We start from the raw sequence: 20,702 nt of genomic DNA, 5'->3' as shown, positions 1-20,702 counted from the left end.
AACCCCCGAGTACATTTACTCAGCACTCGTCCTCGTCCAACCAACTTAGACTTAGCTTTCTAGTCTCCTCCATCAATCTTGCATCCCTCCGATGCCTCCCCATTCTTCACGTCTTACCTTTTAGAGCTTCCATCAACCTTGTCATTATTATCGGGTCTTCCTTTGCCAAGAGGTCGCGCCTTTGGGACTTCATCCATTGCCAAGTCACACTTGGACTTACATTGCCAAGACTACATGCTTGGACTTACACCGCCAAGACTCATCCTTGGACTTTCTTCCTTTACCAAGATCGCCCTTGGACTTTCCTTGTTGTACCTGTATCCTGTATATTCACAATACATATCAAATACAACAATAAACCTAACTTAAACCTTTGCCCAAACATTAAAACCTACGGTACCCAGATTGCTCCAATAAAAGGTACGCTCACACATACACTCATTAATTATGACATCTCCTCATTACTATTCTTCTTCTCCACCTTTCTCGTTAGAAACTAACTTGAATGTCAGAGTGACTAAATCGGGACATCCCAACCTCTATTTGAACCCTCTTTCTTTCAAGCTTCGTAGATGCTCTTGGTGATCCGACTTTCTCCCTCTTTCTTTTCCTTGAAGTTCAACAACTCTATCAACATAAAAGATAGCTCATCGATCACTCATCCATCAATGATGTCGAGCACAAACAAATAGATATCAGATCCAAATATATATGATACCAAACTACTTACGTAAACAAAAAATTACATGTGAAATGCCATTAATCAGGTGATATGATTCTTTTTTTTTTAATTTTTCTTATGTAAAAGTTATAAAAAAAATAAATGGCATGAATAAAATATGTCAATGTCTATGAGAATGAAAACTAACAAATAATTTCGTTGTAATACTATATTTTGACTGGAAAAAGTTTAGTTACTGCCGAAAAATATTTTAAAAAACACAGTATGATTGTTGATTTGTAAAGATGTTTATATGCCTCAATAAAATCAAATGAAAACCCTGTCAAATCATATTTAAAATTGTTTTTGTACTGCAGAGAACACCTGTATGCATATATTTCAGCAAGGAGAGAGTATTTTTTTCTTTTAAAAAAAATAGTTTAGATATTCTTGATAAAAAAGAGGTGTTGTTGAGGTAAAAAAAACACCTTTCAAAGCAATTGCCCAATAAAATGTTGTCCAAATTTATTTCTTTGATCGCCAAATTGGTTAATTTAATTAAATGTTTTTTATTTGATAATCTACATTATAGCTCTTTGAATCGAGGAATTTAATTAAATGTTGATGGGACTTAACATTGTTTTATCCTCGCTTAGTGTGCAAGAGAGGAATTTATTCAATTTGTGGTCCTTCATTCAATGTGTGAAGATTAGGCTCAAGAGTAGTTGCGATGTCCATTGCATTCATGTAACAGTGTCACCAGCACTAAAGTTGCTGGCTAGGGCCGCTGAGGTGGCAGATCCAGGAGAAGTAAATGCTAAATGAACTCCGTTTTTTAAAGAAAGGACAATTAATTTATTAATCTGTAAATTTGATTTAAATACAATGCCTAATCATCTAATCAATACAATTACTACTAGAATACAATTGCAAAAAGTAACTTAAGCAGCTGCATTGCAAAAATTATGGTACGTTTAAACATTTGACTGCATTTAATGATAGAAACAGTCATTTAATTTTTATTTTATTTTTAATTATGAATACCTTACCATTGTGATTTATGGGTCCTGTGTCGTTTCTCAGCCGGTCAATTTGTTGGTGTCGGGCACACAAAACACAGCGATTCTGTTGAAGATGAAAATTCTCATCTGGTAAATTAAACAACCTGCCGTTGCTCAAAAGGCAAGAATTTCTGTCTGGCCCTTCGCTCAATTAATCTTGAAAGTGGACGGTTTAATTTCCACTTGTTCTTCCACAGAGTGAATTCGAAAGCACAAGCATAAAATGTAATTGAGATTGGAACCCTAAATACATAAGAGTCTGCTGAATGTCATCGTACCCAGGGCCAACTAATCAACTTTGGGTTGTATTTTGGGGAGAGTTTTCAATATTATCGTTGACGAATAAATAATTTAATGCGATGTTACTTTCTCCGACTGTCTGTCCCGCGTTTTTGGCTTGAAAATGGCCAAATTCATGCCTTGGCAACCACTTTACCAAATCAAACCTAAAAGAATCCTTTACTTCTGCTCTATTCATTTCTTTTAAAAAGGCATCGCCATGGATAAAACACTATAAATGCCATCAGCGAGTCCAATTGTCCATGTCAAGCTCTCGTATCCAGAATTATCAAGCAGAGCAAGAAGAATGATGACAAAGTCGACTAGATTCTTAGTTGTCGTCGTCCTCTTCTTCGTCGGCGCTCCTCCTCGCTGCCTCGCCGGGGATCCTGACCCGCTTCAAGATATTTGCGTCGCCGATCCCAGCTCTGGTAATTTCAAAATGAATATTCTTTTTGAGCTGATTGATGCAGTTGGCCGGGTAACTATGAATTCTTAGCTCGTGCAGGTGTGGAGGTCAATGGGTTCGCGTGCAAGGCGGCGGCGGATGTGACGGCGGCGGACTTCTTCTTCGCGGGGCTGGCGAAGCCGGGCGCCACCAACAACACCATGGGGTCGCTGGTGACGGGCGCTAACGTGGAGAAGATTCCCGGGCTCAACACGCTCGGGGTGTCCCTGTCGCGCATCGATTACGCGCCGGGAGGGCTCAACCCGCCGCACACCCACCCACGCGCCACCGAGATAGTCTTCGTCCTCTACGGCGCTCTCGATGTCGGATTCATCACCACCGCCAACAAGCTGGTGGCGAAGACCATCAGCCAGGGTGAGGTGTTCGTCTTCCCGCGGGGGCTGGTCCACTTCCAGAAGAACAACGGGAAGATGCCGGCCGCCGTCATCGCCGGCTTCAACAGCCAGCTCCCTGGGACGCAGTCGATCGCCGCCACGCTCTTCGCGGCCAACCCCACCGTGCCGGACGACGTGCTCGCGAAAGCCTTCCAGATCGGGACCAAGGACGTGGAAAAGATCAAGAGACGGCTCGCGCCCAAGAAATAAAGTCAACGAGGTTGACTCTCGCTATTTCAACCATTTATCACAAAATCGCTCTTCCTCGTTCGTCCAAACTTTGTCGATTGAATATAATGTTTTTTAACTTTGGTGCACCCTCAAGTTTGTTCGTTTTCCCTCTTCCTACGCAATGACTCAATCTCAAGTGCGAAGAATTTCCCGAAGCAAAGAATTTTATGAACTGAACTTAATAAAGCGTGAAGAGTTGTGAGGCAAGTAATGAACTTAATAATAATTACAAGGAAATATATAACAGACAAAAGAGTAGGTAAACAAACGAGCAAGAGTGTAGAATTACACAGGCTACTTAGTTTTGAGATCTTTCCCAACAGCGTTAGTGCAGCTACATAGGCCAACCATCAACTATATATCGAAGCCTCTCTCTACTGTGATTAGTTGCTCTTTTGAATGCCAAAGCTATCCAGCAGCAGCCGAATCACACGCACCGGCTAATCTTGGTTGAGTGTTGAGCTTCTCTTGTCGAACAAACTGGCCCTTCACTCGAGGACGCTGTTCTGCGAGTAATTTTCTGCTCTGATAGCGAACCTGTGAAAGTTTCACAATTTCACATCTAATTATCTCAAACGAAGAAAAACAAATGCACCAGCTTTATGGGTTGATTTGCATTTTGTACCTTCTTCTCAAAGCATCTTTCTTTTCTCTTCAATCGAAATTTGTTCAAGGCCATTTCTCTCTGGGTTAAGAGATGGCAATCTGCTGGCTTTGTTCCATCATAGGCAAGTTTGTCCTCATCATTTCCACTCACCGTCATCGGCCAGAAGACATTTGTTCCACTGAGACCACTCCCGCATTCGCTGCCATTGAGATGATTCCTGCCAGTATTGCATATGCTACTAGCTGCACTCTCTCCATTTGCTGATGTAACATGCCTATGTTCATCGAGCGCCATAATTTCACCGTTCTTTCCTGCCGAACTGTAAGATGAACTTCTACCATCAGCCACATCGAGGTCAGCTTGGATAGAGTCAAGATTTTCTTGGTCAGGTTGGTGTGAAGAGTGAGTTTGTTTGGCTGCTTCCTGCCATATAGATGCTGTACTGGGATTCCAAAAAGGTTGACCTGCCTGCGGATAGAACGCTTTGCTATATCCAGAACTCAAAGACCCATCTGCAATTGGAAGTGAAAATGGGACAACTCGAACGGGGGTGCATTGAACTACCCTTCCATCTTGAACTGTAGATCCGCCAGAGAGAGAATTAATATCTTCCACATTGATTTTGTGTCCCTGATGATTTGGAGGATCAATAGAATTAAGTCCATTGTTCTGCTGCAACAATGTAGGTGCGACTGTTTTACTATTGTACCTGCAGTAAACTAAATTGTAAGTGGCTCTGGTGATTTGAACAATTTCCATAACCTTTCTTTATTATGACGCTTCCCTATAGGATTCAAAGACGCCTAAGAAAAAGACCAAATTCGAATAGTTCCATGCGCTCATTGCTTGAATTAGGCCGTAATCAAAATAAAACACTCACAGTGAGAAGGCAGACAAACTCGAATGGTTCCATGCACTGGATTTGTCACATTCTTGCTTCTCAGAGAAGGGTCCCTCATATCGCTTTAAAGAGAGCTCCAGGTGAGGCATAAAAGTCGACTGCCAATTAGAATCTTGAACCAACTCAACATCCTTGGAAGTTCTTTCTTGATGAAATTTCTGGCCATTAGTTTCATTGTCCACTGTAGCATAAAGTTAGTCTTTTAGAATCAGCAAATTTAAGTTATCTAAAGTATCAAATACTGCATCAGGAAAATATTTATAAAATGGGAGATAAGTGCCTTTGGCTGCAATTTCATGATTGAATACGTTTTTCATTTGAATATTCTGTCCATTCTGATCCATGAATGCACCAGATGCTATTGGGAGCTCCTGTTTCCTGTGTGTACTTTGAGCTTCCATGTCATACCTTGTACAAGAACTCTGCATAAAATGTAGCAAAAGGTGCAATGTCTCAATAAAACACCATGCACAAATCTACACTAAAACACACTAAGCAGAAACTCTTCGAAGCATGAAAACATTCAAGCGGGATATAGGGAACCATCTTATCATGACAAGAATAAACCAAAATCAAAGATGGAAAGATAAAACATCATGAAAAGAAATTAAACCAGAAGAATAGAACTATAGGAGTCTAGCTTAGTATTGTTCACGAACATGTTCAAGGATATTGACACACAACCCCTGAACCTAAAAACAAAGAAATATAAATACTCACATGAGCATCACTCCCTTGTTCACTGCATTCTTTATTCGCTTGCATAATAGTCACGCACTGAGCTGAATTTTCTCTTTTACCAGAATGAGATTTCAGATTATGCTTTACCTCACAATTGTCCTGAATTTCATGTAATTCCCCAGATCCACTTACCTGATAAAACATGAAAATGATAATATTAGACTAAACTCGATGATTAATTAGGAAACAAAAGTGTCTGCAATGCAACTCAAGCTTACAGTTTGTCGTCTCCAAACATGCTGCCATAAATTCCTAAGTTCATTCTTCCGAATTGGCTTAATGAGAAAATCTGCTGCACCTTTTAACATGCATTTGAAAACAATGCTCATAGAATCATGTGAAGACATCACTGCATCAAGCAAAACAAGGTGTAAATATGTGGACAAATTATAATTGCAACCTTTTTCTTTAAAAAAAAGGAAGAGAGAATTCATGTTGTATGAAGCATACTTATGACAGGAATCTTCTTGCATGGATCATGGTCCATCATCAAGGTGAGAAGACCAAAACCTGAGATTGATGGTAAGTCAACTTCAGTCAGAACAAGGTCAATACTCTGTGGTTTCTCCTTCAAGGTGTTCCATGCCTTTAAGCCATCTGATGCAGCAACAACTGTTGAACACACAAACATAAATTAAGAAAATATCCATATTAAAGTTGTCAATTTACCTTGAAACTGACTCATCTTATACTCATGGAATAGTAGTAGTAAAAGAAGGATAAGTTTACTTATGTAGAATCAAGAAGCCATAGATTGTAACAGTCTAAAAGCTTCCCTATGCATTTCTTAAAAAGAAAATAAGGGATGCCAGAAGTTCCAGAACTTTCAAAACAAAAATATCTTGCCGATTGTATAGTCATGCAAACATTGATTATTATATGAAATCCCAAGAAATTTGAGTACAAGTAAACTCTTCCCTGAAGCTCCCAATAAGTGAAAAATCTGTCTCATTAGTATCTCCATCCATATAATCTCATTAAACTACCAAATGTTGCAAATTAAACTTTAAAAATTAGCGGTAAACATGTCCTCATGCAGCCTTTTTTTTAGTTAATTGTTTGTTATTCACATCCAAAATTCAAAGGTTAGTAACTATAACAAATTTTGCATTTTATTTTATCCATTCGATAATTTGATATTAGGAGCTTTCTGTTTTTTATGTACCAGGACCATCACTCTCTAGCATGTATCCTTTCAATAGTACCTCGCAATCTGAACTCTTAATTTTAATATACACATTGAACAAGAATCTCTTCAACCTCATAGACAAAATTTCATTAATGGATTGCTGATGAGATTAAAAAAAATTATTATTTTCAACAAGAAAATTCTCACAGCATTAGCAAAAGAAAAATGTTTAGCAAAGTTCGATCAGGGTGGTCGGAACATAATTTTAACCGCAATCACAGAAGATGAGAATGTTTCCTAGAATCTCTCGTACGCAAATGCCATTAAATCAAACATCTCTTCGAAAAGGAAGATCACATCGCGGACAGGGGTCGCATCCACAGTCCGAAGAATCGCCAAAAGGATCGAAAGCAGAAATAACAAACCTCTGTAGCTGCACTTCCTGAGGAGCGCCGCAATGATTTGCCGAGTGGAATCGTCGCCTTCCACGAGCAGCACCCTCACCGGCATCCTCGGCAAGAGCTTTACCCATCTCAGTTCCTCTCCTTTCTCCTCCATCCTTTCCTCTTCTTCCTCCCCATCTCCACTTTCTACAACCGCCTCTTCCGCCTCTTTCCGACTATCTTCTCCTCTCCCCATTTCTCGAACAAAAATCTCGCTCCGACGCTTTCTTCTACGCACTTGTGCGGTAAATAACCCACAGAGATGAGAGATCCGCTCCTCCGCGCAACTAAAACCCCTGAGAAAAATATCTTCCTCTGGCGGTCGCCTCCCGGCCCTTCGATCGGGCCACGTGATCCGACCTACGCGCTCACCGCCACACGTTTCTCAGCATCCGCGATGACATGGCCACGCCTGGTTCACCCAGTTGGGATATTTCCCAACCCCAACTCGCCGTCGCCGTCCCAACAAATTGTCGAGAAGCCCTCCATCCTGCGGATCGAAGATATTTTCGAATCAGACGCGTGGCGATTCCTGGTTGGATATACTCAACTCACGACTTTGCGGTCGTGGATCGACCACATCCGGGCCGCAGATTGAGGCCGAAGGGACGTCGACTAACAAACCACTCGTACCGCCGCTGTGGTTGGAGGGAAGTGGGGGCCGAGGGTCGGGTAAGCGCCCGTGTACATTGAGAAGAAACGGATGATTGAGTTGTCGCAATGTAAGTGGTAGATATTTTGGTGGTGGATACGAGATTTTACTTGCAAAGATTCGGGATACACATACCAGAAGGAAATTGGTCAGCTTTCGCCTCCAGATTTCGTGCTTTCCGTTCCATTGCCACCGCTATTTTTTTTTCTTTTGTTTTTCCTTCTCCACGTTGGTATAAACTCGATTAGATTTTTTTTTTCTTCCCGGCACAATTAATTTTACTTGAAAAATCGAGGGCCTGCCATTGTTGCCGATTTTTCTTATCTGGACGAGTATAATATCTTTATGAGCCACCTGAGCCGTTTAATATCTTTATACGCACTGAATTAGTGGTATTGGTATATTCTTCAAAGATTTGTGAACCACGTTTTTTTGTGAATAACGTACTGCACCACTAGAGAGCCGTGCAAAGTCATATGCAAGTGGTTGCTTCAGCACGCAGAATCCGACTTGAGAGACTGGAAAACAGCCTATAATAAGCCAAATTGCCAGACAGTAGAGAAAGGCTTAAAGCTCGAGATGAAGATAATGTTGTCATAATGATTTTTAATATCACAACTTGACTTCAGATATTTTCCATAACTTGTCCTCTTTAGGTTTCTTTGATATTTGTTTACGAGGTTTGTTGGGGTTGGGTTGGGTGTTGTTGCCCAGCTCTATAAATAAATGATAATTCTAATTAATTTTATTAATTATTTTTTTATTATTTCTGATTTAGTTTCATAGAAATTTTTCATTAGTCATCGGAGTAAATTGAAAACACACGCGGATGTCCATCCAAAAACTCAATATCTTTTAATTGTACCTCCCATTTAGAAAAAAAAAATTCTATAAATACATTATAGCTGAGGTTCAAACTATGAATACTTAAAAAATAATTTAAATAACCTATCATGAGACCATAATCCGGAGCATCCAGCTCCCTAAATAAGCCCTCATGTATGGCAAACAAATTTTACTTCGAACTGTTGGAATGTGTTTGAAGTTGAAGACCATTTTAACACCATTTAATAACAAACTTCACTTTAAACCATGCATTTATAAATTTAATTATATTCATAAAATATTAAATAATTTACTTCTTTAATAAAACAATATAAGCACATATATAGTATAAAATTAATGAACTAATATTGAGATTTTTTTTTTTTTGTGTTTATTAAGAAAAAATGCTCACTGCCATATGCCATGAGAAGATTCGTCTCCTCTTAACGTCTTCACTAATCCGTCTCTAAAAAAAATAATAATCTCAATTAATTTCATTGACTATCCTTGGAGTTGACCGGTCTGGCCCCACAGAAGTTTTCCACCGACCACTAGGGTAAATCAGGAAGCGCGCGCGACAGCCAACCCAGACACCCAACATCCTTTGATTGCACTCCCCATTTGGAGGAAAATTCCTGCAAATATGCAAATACGTCATAGCTGGAGATCGAACCGTGGATGCCTAGATGACAACCTGAATGTCCTACCTTGGCACCATGCCCCGGGGACTCAAAACTAAAGTAGGGTAAACTTTTTAATGTGACTGGGCCCACCGCTCCGCGGCCCCATACCCCAGAAACCCCTGAAGGGATTTTTTTGGGAGTCTCAGTGCCACATATCCGACGGATAAAGAGTTGATAAGAGGGCTCGAACGCGACACCTCAGTCAACAATGCCTAAAATATGGACTTAAATTGATAAGAGCACTAGGGTAAATTAGGAAGCGCGCGCGACAGCCAACCTAGACACCCAGCATCCTTTGATTGCACTCCCCATTTGGAGGAAAATTCCTGCAAACACGCCATAGCTGGGGATCGAACCGTGGGTACCTAGGTGACAACTTGAATGTCCTACCTTGGCACCATGCCCCGGGGACTCAAAACTAAAGTAGGGTAAACTTTTTAATGTGACTGGGCCCACCGCTCTGCGGCCCCATACCCCAGAAACCCCCGAAGAGATTTTTTTGAGAGTCTCAGTACCACATATCCGACGGATAAAAAGTTGATAAGAGGGTTCGAACGCGGCACCTCAGTCAACAGTGCCTAAAATAGGGACTTAAATTGATAAGAGCATACGCAGATGGGGGCTCGAACCTGACACCTCAGTCAATGGATAACAACGTCATAACCAGAGCACCCCTAGTCCGTCTCTAGGTCCATATGGAAGAGGTAAATCACGGATGACAATTAGCCACTAGTGCAAGTGGTCAAGATATAAGAAAAACGTGTGGGGAAGATGTGTTCGGACGTGTCGAATTTGAACCACAATATCTCATATGAAAATACTGTGTACCTTAACCACCGCACCACCATTATGGGACAGAAATGCCCACTACCAGAAACTAACTCCAGGCAACAAATGAAAGGAATTTAATGCCATGTTCATTTATTACAAGAGTATTTACAAGCAACGCTTTCCTTCAGCAGTGTTAACTATATAAATGCAAGTAGAGAATAGAAATAAAGACAACACTAAGCAATATTATCCTGTTTTTTTCTTAACTTTACGCGAGCCATTAGTATGTTTCCCCACATCATTTGCCATTACTTCATTACCTGGAGTAGAAGCTATGACAACCTCCATCGCTGCTGCTTTGCCTCCAGCATGTGGCTGATGGGTGTTGGTTCCCAAAGCTGCTGCTTGACAAGTTTGTCGCTGGGCTTGAGAACGAACACCAGTGGACCGTGATGTAGACAGGTCTTCCATGGGCTTCTCTTGCACATTGATTTTGATAGGGTTTGGCAGCGCCATTGATCCTTGTTGAGAAAGTCCAAGCTGCCATACGGATACGGATGGACTTAGGAGGAATGCCATAATAAAAGATCCAAGTTTTCGAGGAAAAGAAACTTAAACAAAATGTTATGGCAAAGAATCCAAGGAATACCAACACAGACTATCCTGTTCGTCATCTAATCCTTAGCTTAGTTCCTGAAAAAGGGACATTTGATTGCAATGTATCTTTTCAACAAAGTATGCAGTTTCCCAACCCACTGACATACTTGTAATTGAAGCACAGATTCAATTGATTTACTAAATATTTGATAAGGTTTCATTAGCAAAATTGCAGGTTCCATCTATCAACTGATTCTATAAATCTTTGGTGAAGAAATGTAGCATGGGATGTAATTTGTTCAACTAAAGACATCACTCAAATTATACCTGAACAGTATGTTTTCGCGGTGATTGTGACTGTGAAGCCAGGTAATGCAGGATTTCAGAGAACCTTGTCTGGCCATACTTTGCCGCCTTCTGCCAAAACTGTACCATTACATCCCCAGCCCTTGTTTTAAACTCCAGCAAAGTACGATCAATCTCAGTTTCATGCTTTGCAATAAAGGGTCGAAGGAAGTTTTGATAGATGTATGTTGTTCCCTGTTACAACTGAAACTACTAAGAATACAATACAAAGAAAGATCACAAACAAAGCAAATGAAGGAGAACTCGAATACCTTTGTTTTAGGATACCACAAATATATATAAAATGCTAGTTTTGCTTCACTGTACATTGGAAACCTTCAGAAAACAAGTATAATCGAACGATTAGAGGAAATGAAGAACATAGTGAACCTTAGAAACACAGTTTGGTTATTCTTTACCAAGAAATAAAGGTGTCACCAATTCTCTCTAACACTGATAGTATGGCAACTAATATCCTGAAAAAACAAAGATTTTTTTTTTAAAATGTTTTTTTTTTTGTTCAACAGCGTTCATGAGAAGAAAATAACTAACCAGTATTGACACCAGAATCGCAACTGCTCAATCTCTGGTCTATTGAGTTCTACCGTCTTGTAGCAGTCGTAAGCGGGGTAAACATAGCCAAAGACCATTCTGCAAGGAACAAATGGCACAGAGTAAGATTCGCCGTCATTGCGACAGTCAAGCAAACAACTTTAGGGCGGGAATCGCTTACAGCAATGCTCGGGTAAAAAAAGCGCACATCGTTCTCGATCTCTACAGAGTAGAACGACGTCCAAACATGAGATTTACCTCCGAGATCAAAGGGGGGAAATGGAAGGGATAGTTGCCTTCGAGAGAAGAGATGAAGGGGTGCATACGAAAAGCTATTTATGGAAGTGGCAGGAGTTGGTTACGCCGCCAACAGGCGCGGCGGTGGTGGACGGGACCGCATCGACTGCCATCGACGGAAAAATAAGATACAGGAGTGGACGGAAAAGGGAGACAGACTGAAGAAGAATTTAGAGGAAGAGAAGCTTTTTCTCTTCTCTCGCCCATTACCGGAAGCAAAGCATATATGTTAATGTTGGAGTGCTGGAAAAGCTGATCTTGTTTACTATGACAGAAAATGCCCCCAAATTTCATTATTCCAAATTGGAAAAGAAAGTTGAGGAGGGGATGATTTAAAATTTAGATGACAAATATATATCTATTTTATTAACAAATTATATTAATTATTAAATGTATATTATTTTATCAAAAAGATAACATATTACTATTATATTTGTATATATAAAAGAGCTTGTTAAGGCTAATTAAGAGGTATCATTTTCTTTGCTTTCTTTTTGTCCATGTATTTTCTCTAATCTCTTATGTATCATAATAATGTGACATTTTAAGATAACTAAATTTTTTCTATATCTCTATTTTTAATAAGCAAACAATATTTAATATTAAAACATCTATCTTACTTTCTTTCTCTACTTAATTTTAGTTTTTTTTTTCAGAGAATTACTTTGAATCTCGTTCATACATTTGTAATTGTTTTTATAAAATCTACCATATAAGAGTTTTATTTACAAAGCCTGTGCCTTCCTTGCCGCGTAAGACAGAGAAAGCATGGTTTTGTCGGGGAGCCAATTCTTTCTTCAATCTGGAAGAAAGCTTTTGATGTATTTTATTCTACTTTGTGGCTTTCTATTGATTGAATGCTAACTCTCTTCTTTTCCTCACAACACGAAGAAGCTAAATAACAAAAAAAAAAGAATGATCTGAAATCGAAACTAAAATTCCATTTATTCATAAAAGTTTGTTGAAATATAAGCTAACATTAGCAGAAATTTAACAAAGCCTGGTATTGTTTAATAAGACATGCATCCAGTTCACTCTCATTCAAAAATTATGTATCTTGACCAAGTTGCCTCCTAGTCTTGGAGATTGGTTCTTCAAAGTTGAACAGAAATTGGGTCAAGCTGCGACTTTTTTTGAAGTCACCGAGTTGACAATGGTGGCGAACTCCGGACCCTACAGAACAAGTGAACGAGTGGATTCAAGATTATATGCATTCACTTCATCGTATAGATGGCAATATCAATCAGGGTATGGCAAGATATCAGCAAGGCTTGACTGTTACCTTGAGTGAGGCACCTCCAACAAGAAATCCATCGATATCTTCTTCTTCTGCGAGTTCTGAACAATTGCTTCCATTCACAGAACCTGAAATGGACATGATCCAGTTTTCTTTAATTTTATGAATTAGACAAGGGTCAAATGAAAAAAAAAAAGATCTTTCTTAAAAATGTCTACTTGGAGTAAAAAAAGGATCAGCGTCATATATTGTTCACGCGTCATATATTGTTCACACGATGTAGACTGGTTGATGCAGCAGCACCAAGAGACAGAGAGATTTCGTGAATTATGATACACATGATACCTTGGTTAATATAAAGATAGAAATCTGAGTTATAAATCTCGTTCTTGTCTTTGTTCGTATATACTAGAAATTCTATAAAGTAAGATATTACCTCCATAGATGATTCGAGTGGAAGAAGCAACCTCAGCTGAGACATTGTTCTTGAGCCAATCACGTACAGCTGCATGTACTTCTTGAGCTTGCTGAGGTGTGGCCACCTTCCCAGTGCCAATAGCCCATACAGGCTCATAAGCGATAACAACGTTAGTCCAATCGGAGATGCTATCTGTGAAAATTTAAAATATGAATTAGATATAATAATAGTCCAAGGGCGAATTCTATCTATTTGCATCCTAAGTAACATGTATATTCATTCTGTGTTTTCAGGAGAAGAGTGGACTATAGTAATACCTGCAAAAGCTTTCATTTGCTGGAAACAGACATCAAATGTCTTTCCAGTCTCTCTCTCTTCTAGCTTTTCTCCTATACAAGCAATCACTTTAAGATTTTGACTCAATGCATATGCTGCCTTCTTTCCAATAAACTGGAAGAGAAAAACTTGATGACTGAAATATAATCTTTAGAGGATAAATGAGAAGAAACTATGCATAACTCGATTATTAGGCCCCAAGTATCTTAAAGAGAGAAAAATGCATTAAAGCTCTTTGACTATTGTCTATTTACATCCAAGTCTCAACTAATTCAGTTAGACATCTACATATGCTTGCACTAGACAATCAAAACATGGAATGGAAGTGTTACACTCTTAAATGTAGGAAATATGCCAAAGATAGAGTAGCATAATAAACCTTGGAGTGCTACCTGGTTGTCCTCCCCAATAATATGCCTGCGCTCAGAATGACCGAGAATAACCCACTTGCATCCGATATCTATCAATTGCTCTGCACTGTATAGCACAAATTAACATTAACAATAATATATTATGTTTCATGCTGTTAATAGAACAACAAGAGTTAATTCTATTGTCAGAAATGTGGAGTATTTAAGTTTCCCTTCAAATGGATACCATCATTAAGCAAATAACACACTTGAGAAAGTATATGCTTTCAGTGATAAAAGTAGCAAGTCTGTTGTCACTTAGCTCTATAGATGTCAAAGTTACACAATTCAACTATATGGACTGATAACACTAGCAAGATTTGAAGTTTTGAACAAAAGACCTTCTTTTGTACCATTTTAAAGTTAACCTTTGACCAAATATCCAAAAAAAGGTCCAAAGAGTATTAATGGTCAGTTGGTCAACGTTAACAAAATGTAATAATTGCACAATTGCTTGTGTAAGAAAGAAAGGTTCTCAACTTCGTTTTAAAAAAGGGGAATATTTCAGCTTAAAGTGTTATCCTAGTGAAAGAATTAGTTTTGGATGAAGAAAGAATCAATATTTTGACCTGATTTCACCAGTGAATGCTCCACCTTTCCCTACCCAAGAATTCTGAGCAGATATTTCAATGCGATTAGTCAATGATTGCCTGACCTTGTCAAGATAGATATATGGAGGTGCTACAACAACATCTGCATTAGTACCATGGCAAAGTGATTATTAAAAACATCCAAATCACATATATAGTTGTAGTGATTCATTTATGAGGTAACTGAAATGTTCCGAACCAGAGAACAGGTTGTGTGAACAGACAAATTATTAAATCCCAAATGGCATAGCATGTAATTATATTGGTTTGTAGTGATTCATGCTAAACTCAGATATTTTCACTTGAAGAGTATACAACAAAGTGACTTGATAATCTTACCTACATCATTTTCCAACTTGGCAACATTCAGATCAGCGACAAGTCTGCTAACAGAATCTGTTGTCCCATTCTAGAAGAGAACAAATGGACCAATTAGATATACATGACTATAGGAGTAAGATGTGTTTGAAATTACAATCATAGTGCCAAAACCAAATGTTATCATTAAGAGTCAAGAGAATTATCATTCGTATATAGGATTTGATCTCAATTTTACATCCAAAGAAATCCCTATTACATATTTAACTATGACCATCTATATCCTAAACACACAAAATGCAGTTTTTCTTGTCTATGAAGACCTTGAAATAAAAATTCCTAATTCATCATAGATTAATGTACTCCCATTGTGGCATCAAAATGTGAATTTTTTCCTCCAGAGAATACCACTCCAGAAAACTATATTTGTAAGCCAAGAATATCACTCTTAATGATGTGAACATGATGGATCGATTGAATGGGTGGAAAAATATGGTAAGTGCTTGAGTTGGTAACTCACACCTTCAAGTAATTCAAGTTGTCTGTCTTGGATGTCAGCCATTCTTGAGGCTAACACATAAGCAAAAATTATAATAGAGTTGATTTAACTATAAAGTAAATTGTTGCCATTGGTTCCAAGTAATCAAAAACAAGAAATAAACGAAAGATATAGGAAGTTAGACTTACACATTTCCAATTTCCCCCAACGAAAAACTGCAAGGCGTCTGAAAAAGATACATATCAGAAAGAGCGCAGAATAAAGAGAAATCAAAGGTATTCTCGTAAAATAATATATTTATATAGGTGTCTATGATTCATTAGATACTGAAATATCAGTATCACCCAAATAAAAGGAAGAAAGAACAAAATTGTTTATTTTTGTCCTTGTAAACGCAAATCAAGAATCAGCAAGATCCCGTCTTTCGAATGGATCTTCGACACAGATCACATTTTCTACGTTCTGCCGTCCAAAAATGTAGAAAACAGGGCAGATAAAAAATGGAAGGAGTTTGACCTTTCCGGTGCCGGCCATGGCCACGACTCGTCCGTTAGGGCAGCGGGTGGAGGGGAGTCGGAGCTTGGACTGGGCACTCTGGACAAAGAGGGCGGTGGAAGGGGCTGCCTCGCGGCGAAGCCCTAAGAACTGCGATGCCAGAGATGATGACGCTGCCGCCGCCATAGCCGTCGTCTACCGAACCTTTCTCCCTTCCTTTACTTATTTCTGTGCCAGGATGTCCTCCCCATTGGATCCCCAATAGATTCCGCTCGAGAGTTGCGTGGCAGAGAAAACCAAGATTTTCGAGATAACGCCGCAGGCCCACTCTTCTGCCGACACGTATTTTCCAGGATTTCGGCGTCGAAGAATCCAGCAAGATTCGGCGGAATGAGGCCAGATATCTGGTTCAGAATCTCTGGATCAGAAAAAGTCCTGTTAATTTATTAATTGAATAAATTTATTTCTATCTATTTAATAAGTAGAATTCAATCTATTTAATTAATAAGGATCCGGACTAATTTAGAAATTTTAGATCAGAGGATCTCTATCTAAATTTTAATAGGGTGGAAGTGGACCAAGTGCTGAATCAATTTAGTGTGGGGCCTAGATAAAAAAAATTATTGTTACCCAACCTAGAAAAAAAATATTACACAGCCCTAATTAAACTCGGTAAATTCATGCATTTCAAATTTAGTTTTGCCTAAAAAGGCACACCCAAATTTTATGTTTCCCCAAATGCATACTTGATTTCAATTTTACCCCATTGGCAATTGAAGATTTTTCCTCTCATTTACATGTAATATTTAATTTTTCCTTTTTTTCTCTTGCCTCATTTTCCTTTCTTATGTTTCCTCTAAAATTAATTTATATTTTATTGACATTCTAAATTTATTTATTTTTATTTTAAAACTTTAATAAAAAATTAAAAATATATATATATATATATATATATATATATATAAATTAATAAAATATCCAAAATATTTTTCTATTTTTAATATCGTCTATTTGTAATATCAAATTATAAAGAACAATAAAATAAAATTAATAGAGCTAATTTTATTAATAAAAATAATAAAATAAAAATTATTTTAGTGGTGGTCTTCATAAATTAATACCACAACTTAAGTTTTCAATATCAATATGGTGCTGGTTTATGAACACCAGCACTATAGTGTTACGAAAGTTTTAAATTCTTTTAGTATTTTTGGGAGGACCTTGAAATAATAAATGAGTGTTTATTTGGACTTAAACTCACCTAATGAATGTTAGTACAGTTGACACTAATAATTGAATTTTGATTATGATGAATGACAAATGATTAAAGTTAAATTCTGTGTAATCTGATACTTTTATCGAGTGTATAAGAATTGATGGATCTAGAGGATCTGATACCAGGCTGAAGCTCAGTTAGGTCTCAGGACATGATAACTGACACAAAGTTCAGATAAGTCAAAGTGTGGCCTGATATCTTACAAGAAGTTCGGCTAGGTCTGCGAGACCTAACAGTTGGCTAAAGTCCAATTGGGTTTATGAACCTGACAACTAGTAGAAAGACCTGGTGGGTCAAGAGGCAAGTCAAATAATACAAATGATAAGTAAAGGTAAGTCACTGGAGGAGAGTGATCTAGTGAGAATAAGTCCCAGTGGAATTATAGGCATTGGTCCAACTTATAGCCATTTTGGAAGTCTAAGCTGGGACCATGACTAAATATTTGTCTTGATAAGATAGGATTTAATTAATAATTATTTTATTTTAACTGTACTAACTCTATTTTATAGGTTATATTTTATTTTGTGGATTAATATTTTTTTTACAGGGTTAAAGTGCAAAAATTAACCTTGGATGAACAGTGTCTAAGGCACCTCGAAGCTACGAGGAGACGCCTTAAAGCTTGAATGAAGGCGCCCTGGATAGGGTGGAGGTACCCCCTCGCATAGAGAAAGTTCGGGGATAGAAGTTTAATGTGGGAAGGCGTCCTGGAGCGCATTGGAGGCACCTCAGAGAGCAATAATAACTTTCTCCAGGAGGCTATAAAAAGCCTCATGGAGCTAAGAATTAGATATGAACTCTTGTATTCATTTCTTAAGCAATTCTTGAGTGTTCAAAGTCTATAAGAAGTTATTATGCCTTCATGAAGAGCCTTTTTAGTAAAGCTTTTCAACTGTCTTGGATTAACAATCACCTAGGTTGTAATACAATAAATTTCTAAGCTTTTTTTACTTTTTAAGTTATTACTTTTATGTTAATTGTTTATTTTTAATTAATATTGTGTCGTTGCTTTGTTCAAAAGCAAGAGAAAATTTCTAACTTCTTTTCAAGACTATTTATCCGCTATAGCCGGTCTACCTGGTCCAATAATTGATATCAGAGCCAAATCATGCTAAAAGGACTAACCGTCTGCTAAAGCAAGAAGATGATGGTCGGATCAAGCATCTACCCATCAAAGTTCGAGGGGGAGTCTGCGCTGTGGACACACCGTATGGAGGTATTCTTCAAGATTGATTTTAAAATTCTTCTTACGATCAAATATGATTTTATAGTACCTAGAGATCAGCACAGAGAGGAAAAAGAAGAACACCTTTAGAGCAAAAAACAGTAAAACGACTTCATGACGAACGACGAAGCAAAGTTCCACCTGCTGAGCGTTTTTCCACCCCAAGAAGTCAATCGAATCGGCATCTATGACTCAGCAAAAGAATTTTGGGAGAAATTTCTAGGGTTGTATGAAGGGACATCGGAGGCCAAGCTAGCAAGATAAGACATCCTCCGAAATCGACTAACCAACCTCTAGATGAAAGAAGAAGGAAAGGTAGCTCAATTGCACACCAAGATTAAAGAACTGATCATAGAACTCAACAATCTCAGAGAATCAATAATGAATCAAGATTCATTGAGTAATTTCAGCTATCCGTAATAGGGCTTACCCGAACATATTTTCTAGTCTTCTCGAGCAACCTTCCGCTCTAGCTTCTCGTCCCTCAAAACCGCTACGCGCTTCCTTCTCATTTGTCAACGTACTCTTCTGCAGTGCCTCGTCCCTCGGACGTACAAGCCCGTCGTCTCTCTTCCATACCGTCCTTCTTGCTAGCCGCGTCTTTTTCTCAACCTCCTGTGCCCCTAAGTTCCTGCACACTCAGACACAGGGGATCAAAACACAATAAGACCTAACTCTAATTCGATTGATTACATCAAAACTACCTCAGGATACTAATAGTTTATCCACCTCCGGACACCTAGATCGTTGATGTGGGTCGGCCAGTCGTTGTGCTCCAACTCAACATGCAGATGGAATTTCCCTTGTCTGGGTGCCTGGAACAACTTCAGGCGTCCGGGCTACCCGAGTGCCTTGCCAGGCACCCACTCGGGGTCGCTACCTCTGCGAAACTAGTTCGGACGCCCAGAGCAACTCCGAGTGCCTAGATCCTTCCTGGCACCTTGACCACCCTTTCTCACCTTTGTCTTTCCTATAAAAAAGAGTTAATTCAGACAACCATAATATGTTTATGCTACAAAATAAAGTTAGAACAATAAGGTAGCAGTATTAATTAGATCATATTTCCTCGAAACTAAGATATAGTCACCGTCTCAGCTTAAGTTTCTCAAATGGACCTAAGTTGGACCGATGCCTACTGTTCCCTCAACCGGAAACATATCCTCATTAGATCTCTCCTCTAATTGCTTACCTCCACTTACCAATTACAAACTTCCTTGATGCTAGGTCCCTTGACCCACCAGTACTTCTTGCCAAATCTCGACCAATCTGAACTTCAGTCAGTTGTCAACTCAATTGGACTTCCTCCTGCCATATCTCAACCAATCTGGAATTCGTGCTAACTATCAACCTAATTGGACTTCAGCATAGTATTCAAGTCCTCTAGACCCATCAGTCTTGCATATTTGATAAAAATGTTAGATAAACAATACATCTAACTTTAACCTATTTGTCATACATCAAAACCTGATTATTAGCGAAACCTGCACCAACACATAGGAGCCCTCACTAGTAAATCAATGGAAGTAGTAGATACGATGATTTGGAGAAGAATTAGTATTTTATTTGCACAAGAAACAAAATGGGTAGGTAAGAAGGTAAAGATGATAAAGAACTCAGGTTTTAAGTTATGGTAGACAGGAAATAGTAAAACAGGAAATGAAGTGGATATTATCGTATATAGTTCATTAAATGATGAAGTTATAGGAATAATTAAAATAGGAGATAAAATTTTAACCCTTAATATAATAGTGATGAAAAAACTATTAATATAATTAGCATATATGCACCGTAAGTATAATTAGATGAAACTACTTAATCAAGATTTTGGGACGACCTAGATGAAGTATTATAAAACATCCCGCCAAATGAAATAATTTTAATAGAAGATAATCTAAATGGGTATGCCGGAGTGAAAAATGAGAAATATGAGAGAATACATGGGGATTATGAGTTTGAAATGAGAAATGAAGAAGGAAAAAATATATTCTATTTTGTGATAACATATGTCCTTATATTAGCTAATACAATTTTTTAAGAAAAAATAATAGGTAGTCAAGTTTAAAAGTGGGAATAATAAATCATAAATTGACTTTCTTATGGTTTGAAAGAGGGATTACAAGATCATCCCTAGAGAAAGCTTAACTACCCAACATACGTTAGTACTGTTGAATACACGTCTCAAACATAATATCAATAGAAAAAAATATACAACTCTTAGAATTAAGTAGTAGAAGTTAAATAATGAGAATTAAAATATATTTAAAGAGAAAATAAGAGTAC

The 20,702-nt window shown here is 38.2% G+C and overlaps 4 protein-coding genes across 8 annotated transcripts; 1 reads left to right on the top strand and 3 right to left on the bottom strand.

The window, feature by feature from the left end:
• Positions 1-2,198: 2,198 nt before the first annotated feature.
• Positions 2,199-3,151, top strand: LOC122015160 (germin-like protein 5-1). Its single transcript, XM_042571906.1, has 2 exons — positions 2,199-2,432; positions 2,510-3,151. Exons 1-2 carry the CDS (start codon positions 2,240-2,242, stop codon positions 3,052-3,054), a joined length of 738 nt encoding a protein of 245 aa, XP_042427840.1. The 5' UTR covers positions 2,199-2,239; the 3' UTR covers positions 3,055-3,151.
• A 77-nt stretch (positions 3,152-3,228) lies between these two features.
• Positions 3,229-7,386, bottom strand: LOC122015159 (two-component response regulator-like PRR95). Its single transcript, XM_042571905.1, has 8 exons — positions 6,879-7,386; positions 5,775-5,936; positions 5,543-5,673; positions 5,304-5,456; positions 4,864-5,005; positions 4,563-4,764; positions 3,701-4,391; positions 3,229-3,612 (listed from the first exon to the last, which is right to left on the bottom strand). The coding sequence occupies exons 1-8, from the start codon at positions 7,090-7,092 to the stop codon at positions 3,484-3,486; spliced, it is 1,824 nt and encodes a 607-aa protein (XP_042427839.1). The 5' UTR covers positions 7,093-7,386; the 3' UTR covers positions 3,229-3,483.
• A 2,565-nt stretch (positions 7,387-9,951) lies between these two features.
• Positions 9,952-11,870, bottom strand: LOC122017102 (putative HVA22-like protein g). Of its 2 annotated transcripts, XM_042574603.1 has the most exons (6): positions 11,503-11,869; positions 11,322-11,420; positions 11,189-11,245; positions 11,042-11,105; positions 10,752-10,964; positions 9,952-10,367 (listed from the first exon to the last, which is right to left on the bottom strand). In XM_042574603.1, exons 1-6 carry the CDS (start codon positions 11,529-11,531, stop codon positions 10,074-10,076), a joined length of 756 nt encoding a protein of 251 aa, XP_042430537.1. In that variant the 5' UTR covers positions 11,532-11,869; the 3' UTR covers positions 9,952-10,073. The 2 variants fall into 2 exon arrangements, with proteins under 2 accessions (XP_042430537.1, XP_042430538.1); XM_042574604.1 differs by lacking the exon at positions 11,189-11,245 and having other exon boundaries at positions 11,503-11,870.
• A 669-nt stretch (positions 11,871-12,539) lies between these two features.
• On the bottom strand, positions 12,540-16,305 carry LOC122017101 (triosephosphate isomerase, chloroplastic-like). Of its 4 annotated transcripts, none has more exons than XM_042574601.1 (10): positions 15,943-16,305; positions 15,615-15,641; positions 15,450-15,497; positions 14,949-15,018; positions 14,589-14,712; positions 13,989-14,086; positions 13,591-13,662; positions 13,292-13,465; positions 12,901-12,983; positions 12,540-12,791 (listed from the first exon to the last, which is right to left on the bottom strand). In XM_042574601.1, the coding sequence occupies exons 1-10, from the start codon at positions 16,105-16,107 to the stop codon at positions 12,735-12,737; spliced, it is 918 nt and encodes a 305-aa protein (XP_042430535.1). In that variant the 5' UTR covers positions 16,108-16,305; the 3' UTR covers positions 12,540-12,734. The 4 variants fall into 4 exon arrangements, 3 of the variants coding, with proteins under 3 accessions (XP_042430535.1, XP_042430533.1, XP_042430534.1); XM_042574599.1 differs by having other exon boundaries at positions 13,591-13,723; positions 14,002-14,086; positions 15,943-16,302; XM_042574600.1 differs by lacking the exon at positions 15,450-15,497 and having other exon boundaries at positions 13,591-13,723; positions 14,002-14,086; positions 15,943-16,299.
• Between the last annotated feature and the right edge of the window lie 4,397 nt (positions 16,306-20,702).

Source organism: Zingiber officinale, chromosome 8B (assembly GCF_018446385.1).
Source record: "Zingiber officinale cultivar Zhangliang chromosome 8B, Zo_v1.1, whole genome shotgun sequence".
In the NCBI taxonomy this organism is placed as follows: domain Eukaryota; kingdom Viridiplantae; phylum Streptophyta; class Magnoliopsida; order Zingiberales; family Zingiberaceae; genus Zingiber; species Zingiber officinale.
This window is presented reverse-complemented; position numbering and strand designations above follow the sequence as displayed.